The 7045-nt window shown below is 34.8% G+C and overlaps 1 protein-coding gene across 1 annotated transcript; it reads right to left on the bottom strand.

The window, feature by feature from the left end:
* Positions 1-3131: 3131 nt before the first annotated feature.
* LOC149152206 ((R)-mandelonitrile lyase-like) lies at positions 3132-5409 on the bottom strand. The gene is made up of 3 exons (XM_089441037.1): positions 4578-5409; positions 3526-4411; positions 3132-3403 (listed from the first exon to the last, which is right to left on the bottom strand). Exons 1-3 carry the CDS (start codon positions 5392-5394, stop codon positions 3367-3369), a joined length of 1740 nt encoding a protein of 579 aa, XP_089297163.1. The 5' UTR covers positions 5395-5409; the 3' UTR covers positions 3132-3366.
* Between the last annotated feature and the right edge of the window lie 1636 nt (positions 5410-7045).

Below are 7045 nucleotides of genomic sequence, written 5' to 3'. Positions count from 1 at the left end.
TATAAGCTGAGGGCCTTGGGCGAGTCAGGAAACATTGATACATGCATGGTCGGGCGAAACGTGCGGAACAAGCGAAGGGAAGAATGATAAGGTAAATACATATCAAGCGAAGGCAATGGGTGTGGTATGCATCCCATGACAACACGGGAACCCACGCCCTAAGCCTCCCAACACGACTATGAGGTCCTCGAGCACCCAAAGCGACGTAACGTGTCATGCACGGTAAGCCCTCTGGCAAGGGGCACACCCACACAACCCATCGCAAGTTGTCTGGGCACAATGAATGGGCGTCGACCCAAGTTAATATTTGGGCAGAGACTTATATAAATAGAAGAAGGGCGCATGAAGGAGGATGAGGGAAGAAAGTTTTCTCAAATGTAAGAATAACAAAACTGTAGGTTGAGGGCATAGGTCACAAACGAGAAACATATCTAAGGCAAGTCGTTGAAAAGAAGTGGGGCTTGCCCAGGCTAGCTTAGTTTCAGGGAAACATCACAGAGTTGGTTTTTATGAGTTGAATGGTGTGTTGATTTTGAGTTTCTGGTCTGCATGCTCCTTGGGGTTGTGGGGCTTATATATTTGTTGAAGTTTGGTAAGTTCCTTGGGTTGGGCCAAAGACTGCCTATGTTGTAACTCTATTGTAACATATATTGAATATGAAATTAATATAAAAAGGGGAGAAGTCGTTATTGAGAGTTCCCCCTCCTGCCTATGTTGTTTTGGAGATGGTTATACTATATTATCATTTATATTTCTGAGGATGTTTATTGTTGCCATTGTTCTTTGCACATTGTGAATGAATACTTATGAAGTAATTGAAGTAAGACTGAATTGAAGAGTTTCCTAAATATTGAAAGGTAAGAAGCTGGCTATTATGTTGGATTCATTTAGAAAACTTAATTTCGCAAAGCTTATAGGCGATTTCTCTAAGGCACATAGGTTAGAAGTGTATTTTATGAGAGAGTAGTTGAGCATCTCGATACAAAATCTCGTTGATGCCGCATGCCCATAATAGTCTAAGTAGTGTGGCCATCATTGGGGTCATGACAGATGGTATCACGACCCATTTTGACAAAAGTGCGAAGTTGTTTGCAAAAGTAAATAGTATGGTGGTGGTGCGACAACCACTACTGCAATGGATGATAAATTGATCTTGTTGAAGGAATATTTTCAAGATGCTCAACAAGGGCATGAACAAAGAAGGAAATAATTGCAGGAGGAGACTCATGCGGCGAGGGAGGCCCTTCATGCATTGGTTAGAAAAGGGTGCATACTTTTGGTGCAAAATTCTGCTTTGAAACAATGAGTCTTAGAGGAGCCACATTCATCTCCTACAACGGTCGTTTTAGTTGTAGCATACATATGAAGGAGCTATGCGCTCTTTTTTTGGGAAGGAATGAAACTACACATCTAATATTTGTAGCCACATGTGGCACATATTAAAGGAACATGGGTGAGACAGTGAGGATTGTCGGGGTAGTACGACCACTCAATATCGACCAATATCTGGATCGAAATTTCCATGGATTTCATAATGGACCTTCCAAAAGTAGATAAGAAATCAATCATCACTACGTTTGTCAACCATCTTTCCAAATATGGTCACTTTTTTACCCTATCACACCCATTCATGCCTTCTACATCTACTTATGTTTTCATGGACCCAATTTTTAAGTTACTTGGTGTGTCCACTTCCATTGTGTTGAATCGAGATCCCACATTCACCAACAAATTTAAGTAGGATCAACTTGAAATTTTGGTTACACACTCGAAAACAAGTACCGATTATCAACCTTAAGCCGATGGCCAAACAAAGGTGGACAATAAGGGCATGGAAACTTATTCAAGATGCTTCACTTCAAATAGATAGCACTGATAAGCATAATGGTTGCCCCTTCCAGAATGGCGGTATAATGCCTCTTAGCATGGCCCTACCAAGTCAATTCTATTTTTCAAATTAAAGAATTCAATTGTAGAACTAACAACCTTGAAATTTTTGTAATTTTTTATACATACAGTTTTAAATTAAAAATATATATTATATGCCTCTTAGCATGGCCCTACCAAATCAATTCTAGTTTTCAAATTAAAGAATTCAATTGTAAAACTAACAACCTTGAGATTTTTTGTAATTTTTTATACATATAGTTTTTAATTAAAAATATATATTATAAAAATATTTATTTATAATTTATTTTTACAGGTGTTTTGCACTTATAAAGTTATAAATTTTGTTTTATTACAAAGTTGATATTAATTTATGATCACATTTTTTTCTTGATTTATTATATTTAACTTAAGAAAAATGATGTGGGTTGGTAAAAAGTAGATATTCACATTTACCAAAAGTTATAAGGTTTGAATTAATAAGTTATTTATTTACTTTTGCAAAAGCTAAGCTCTTGGTCAATTAAAAATAATGGTAAATCTTACTTGCATATTAAAACCAAAAAAGAATTTAAATAATTTAATCTTAATTTATTTAAAGTACTGGAGCTATATGCTTTTAAATAACATTCCATCTTAATATTAGATCTTTTTTATTTGAAAAAAAAATAATTCTTTGTTCAACCTCCAAATTATTTAAACATAGATCTTTTCATATAATCACATCAAGGATTTTGGATGAACCACTCAATTTCATTAAAATATACTAACATAATATATTAAAGTGATTTACTTTTCAAAATATCATTTAACCTCATGCCAAAAAAAATGAATTAAAAAAAAATTATTTCTGTTTGGATGACCCATTTTGAACCATTCAATTTCATTAAAATATGTTATCATAATATGTGAATTACTTTTCAAAATATCATTTAACGTCATGCCATAAAAAAAAATGAAATAAAAAAACTTATTTCTTTTTTCCATTAATTTTATTTAAAAATTTATATTTCTTTTAAAACATACCCAAAAAAAACTTATACTCATATAAAATTAATTGAAAAAACCTACAATAATAACTTTTATAAAATAATATATAAAATTTTAATAATATCAATATAATTTCAACAACATTTTATTAAATATATAAAAAACTAAAACCAATATTGTCTTCCTATATAAAAAGACAATCAGTAAATTTCATATAATAACAGCAATAACTTACCAAAATTTTGAAAACACAATAAACATAATAAAATTTCGTTAAAGAGAAAACAATAATATCCCATCTTCCAAAATACATGTACTTTCTCACAGGCTTGCAGCTACACTACACGGTAACACTACTAGTAGCGTTACCGACTTTTCAACTTTATATCGACCTACCATCAAACCAACTCAAACCTCGCAAAACTTTCGAGAATCTTAAACAAGGCAACAACATTAATCTCACATAAAGCACTGCAAATTTCTCTTTCTTCAGAATCTTCCTTGAAGAATCTTCATCCCCATATATCTGCATGCACACATATGAATACACATATCATCAATCAATATGTAACATTAAAAATATTATGGTTACCCTTTAATCGTTTATTTATTAATTAATTAAAAATATTATAGATGCAATAGTGTTACCTCCCAAGCATCATAGTGGTGGCCTGTGGGTTGGTTCCAGGGCCGTCTTTGAATGTTGAGCCATCAACAATCCTGAGACTATCAACTCCATACACCTGATAGTTCTGGTTAACCACAGCCCCTACGTGACATCCTCCATGGAAATGCCACATTGTGTTCACTGTATCACGGCAGAACTGAGCCATGGCTGCAACGTCCCGCGTGTTCTGTGGCAACTCGGTCCCGAGGAAGCGAAATCCATTAGCGGTCGCGCCATGAGAGGACTTACTTCTGGTTGTATATGCAAATTTCCTCAGAGACTCTGTATTCAGTACTTTCGCGATCATCATCGCTCCTTGCACGCATCTTTGTAGGTCCACAGGATGTGAATAATAGTTGTATCGAACATAGGGGTTGTCTCGAGGATCCGTGCTGCGTAGCCACAGCTCTCCCCTCGACAATGGAAACGCCAGCTTCTCAAATATGTTTCCGGCATATATATACTTGGGCTGTGAAGATGCGCTTCCATTTACACTGGGATCCGGCTGCACGAAACTGCTGGACTCGATGTAAGTATGCGAACCTTTAAGAATACCCACTACCTGTATGCTCGAGAATTCCAGGGGTTTAGGGGATTGCAAGGTTATGGTTGCACGGGGGCTGTCTTGAATCCCCTGGCCCACTGAAGGCAAATTTACGACTAGAGGAATATTGAATTGTTTGAGATGTCGAGATGGGCCAATTCCGCTTAACATCAGCACCTGGGGGCTGCCTATGGACCCTGAAGACACGATTACCTCGCTGAAACGTGATGATCCTTTCAGAAAAGCTTGATAAAACCGACCATGGGCGTCCATGAATTCTACTCCGCTGGCCTTCGGCTTCCTAGAGGAGCGACCCTTCTTTCCTGCAAGTTTTCATATTGAAAGTACTGAATCTAAATTTACAGATCTTGACATAAATCTACAAGTCCAATATTGACCATTAAAATTAGATAAATAATATTAGCAGCGAATTTTGTGAAACAGCAGCCATGGCCTAGGTAATTTGAATGCAGGTGAAGAATGAATTACCATGAGATGCAGGGGAATTGAACAGAATTCTGCTGACGGTAGCATTGAGAAGCACAACAATATTGTTGGGATTGGCAGACTTGAGAAGATCTGCTGCTGTGTGTCTTATGCCTTTATTGTCGAAGGTGGAGGCACTGATCTTCGTTCCCTCCACATGATCCAACGTATATCCATTATCCGGAAAAACTCCTGCTTCCAGAAGCCCATTTCTGAAAGCCATTGACCAGTTGGAGAGATGGTCTGGTCGGAAGGCATTCTGCTTCTCCACCCATTCATACGACTGATCTACAAGCCCCTCGTCCCATCCCATATTGCGAATATAATCGGAGCTCGCCCTGCTGTAGAAGGCGGCATTGAGAGCAGTTGCACCTCCCAGAACTCTGGCTCTCGCTAATTTCAGTCCATCCTCTGTAACAAATGACTGTGCTGGGGAAGTGTAATTGTCGGTCTCCCCCAATAAGTTCCCAAAATACTTGGCGTCCTGGATTTCGGGAACTCCGTAAGGAGATCCTCCCCTCTCAATTACCAAAACAGAATACTTTGCAGACAGCGTTGCTGCAAGGGGGCAGCCAGCCGTTCCTCCTCCCACAACAATATAGTCATATCTTTTTGCTGCTGCTCTCTGACCATCCACACCCATAAACACAAATGGATCATTAGAATTTGAGGGTGGCCTGGCTGCATTAGAAGGGGATACCAGCAAATTGCTGCTTAGCATCATCAGCATTAGAAGAAGGCATGCATGAATATTCATAGCCAACATCTTGTCCATCAGAAAGAGTTCAACTCCTCCAGGTCTTGTGAAGCTGTATTCCATTTAAGTCTCTCTTTGAAGATACTTATAGGCGCTTGGAGTTGTGCAATTGGGATGTGAACGACACTTTAGGAAAGTAGAGTCACAGTGTACGGGCCCCGCAACATGTAGGATAACATGGATTTGATTTTCGCGGACACTGTGGTCCTTGGACTTCTAAATAAAGTTGATATGGCGGTGACTCGAAAATTTTTACCCCTCAAAGCATGACGTCACTGTATTTAAATTCAACGTCATATTTATTGCAATCACGTAAAAAATGAGGTAAATTTATTGAGAGGGGGATGTTTTCAGGTTAATAAATTAAATAGAGGAAAATGATTAATTCTTCGAAACATTAACTATAAAATTTAGGTTAAAGAAAAAATATTAATCTATTAACTATAAAAGAAAATTAGGTTAAAGGAAAAAATATTAATCTATTAACTATAAAATTTAGAGCAAAAGAAAAAATATTAATATATTATTATTAAAAGTATAGAAGTTTAAAATAAATTTTGTAAGTATATTTTTAAGTAGTATATTTTTAAGATTATTATTTATAAAAATAAATTTGGGATTAAAAAAATAATATTGCATCACATAATTATTTGCATTGTACATATAATTACTTGCATTGTAACACACTATACTCATAATTACTAATGATATTGATATAATTTTAGTTTAAATGTATTAAATCAATAATCATTACAGTAAGAGAAGATAAATGGTTACAATTTATTTATTTTTTGTGATTAAATTTTGTAATATGTGAGAAAAGTTTAATGTTTTTTTCACTTTAATATGTTATTATAAGATTATTATATTTAACAATATTAAAGAAGGGTGATAAGGAGTTATTTTTAATATAGGAGCCCAACAAAGTTGTCCAAGGGATTTTTTTTTCTTTTTGAATTATATTGATAAGTTGGAATGTTGGTTGGAAGAAGCTAATTGTATTATCAAATTCTGACTAGTATAGTCATTATTCTCTGATGATATTTTAGTCATTATTCTCTGATGATATTTTTCTTATGACGTAAAATCTCTATAACTACAATAATCATTTAAGAATCCAAAAAGACTTCTACTCTAGAATGGATGTGATTATGAATATGGATAATACAAAGATTATGAAGATCAAATCTTATAAAATCACTTATAATACTTTCATATATGATAATATTAGTTTAGAGGAAGTTGCTTTATACAAATATCTTAGAATTGATATTTATCATAAGCTCAATTAGAATTATAGTGTTGAAAAAAGGATAAATGGAAGATGGAAATCTTATTTTGGGCTTGAAAGCAAATATAAAATAGCATACCTTTGGTTGTGGGATAAGAAAACACTCATATTTTATACTCTTGTCATGTTATTTTAGAGGGGTGTAAAACGAAAGAAACTTGGAGAATTTTGTAGGATTTCAACTATATCAAAAGCATTATTAGGCCTAAATTTAAAGAGAATTTGTGGTGCCATAAATAGTTGAAAATAAAAGGAAAACAAAGATATTACAAGGATGTTGGTCAACCTTAATTTAGAAAATCAATAAAAGGAAGCATAAGATATTACAGAGATGGTCTAGAAAAAAGAAATCAATATTGATTAATAAGAAGAATAAAATCAATATTGTTGAAATATAAACCAACTCCCACTAGTTACATAATG

The sequence above is a fragment of the Pinus tabuliformis genome, chromosome 9 (assembly GCF_031772625.1).
Source record: "Pinus tabuliformis cultivar Carrire ecotype Pingquan chromosome 9, CPIR1, whole genome shotgun sequence".
In the NCBI taxonomy this organism is placed as follows: Eukaryota; Viridiplantae; Streptophyta; class Pinopsida; order Pinales; family Pinaceae; genus Pinus; species Pinus tabuliformis.
The sequence above is the reverse complement of the archived record's forward strand: the minus strand, read 5'-3'. Positions and strand labels throughout refer to the sequence as shown.

Coding starts and splice junctions, on each gene's coding strand:
- LOC149152206 (XM_089441037.1), bottom strand. CDS start 5,394: ATGGAATACAGCTTCACAAGACCTGGAGGAGTTGAACTCTTTCTGATG. Junction 4,412..4,577: donor CAATTCCCCTGCATCTCATG/GTAATTCATTCT, acceptor GAAAACTTGCAG/GAAAGAAGGGTCGCTCCTCT. Junction 3,404..3,525: donor ACCACTATGATGCTTGGGAG/GTAACACTATTG, acceptor GTGTGCATGCAG/ATATATGGGGATGAAGATTC.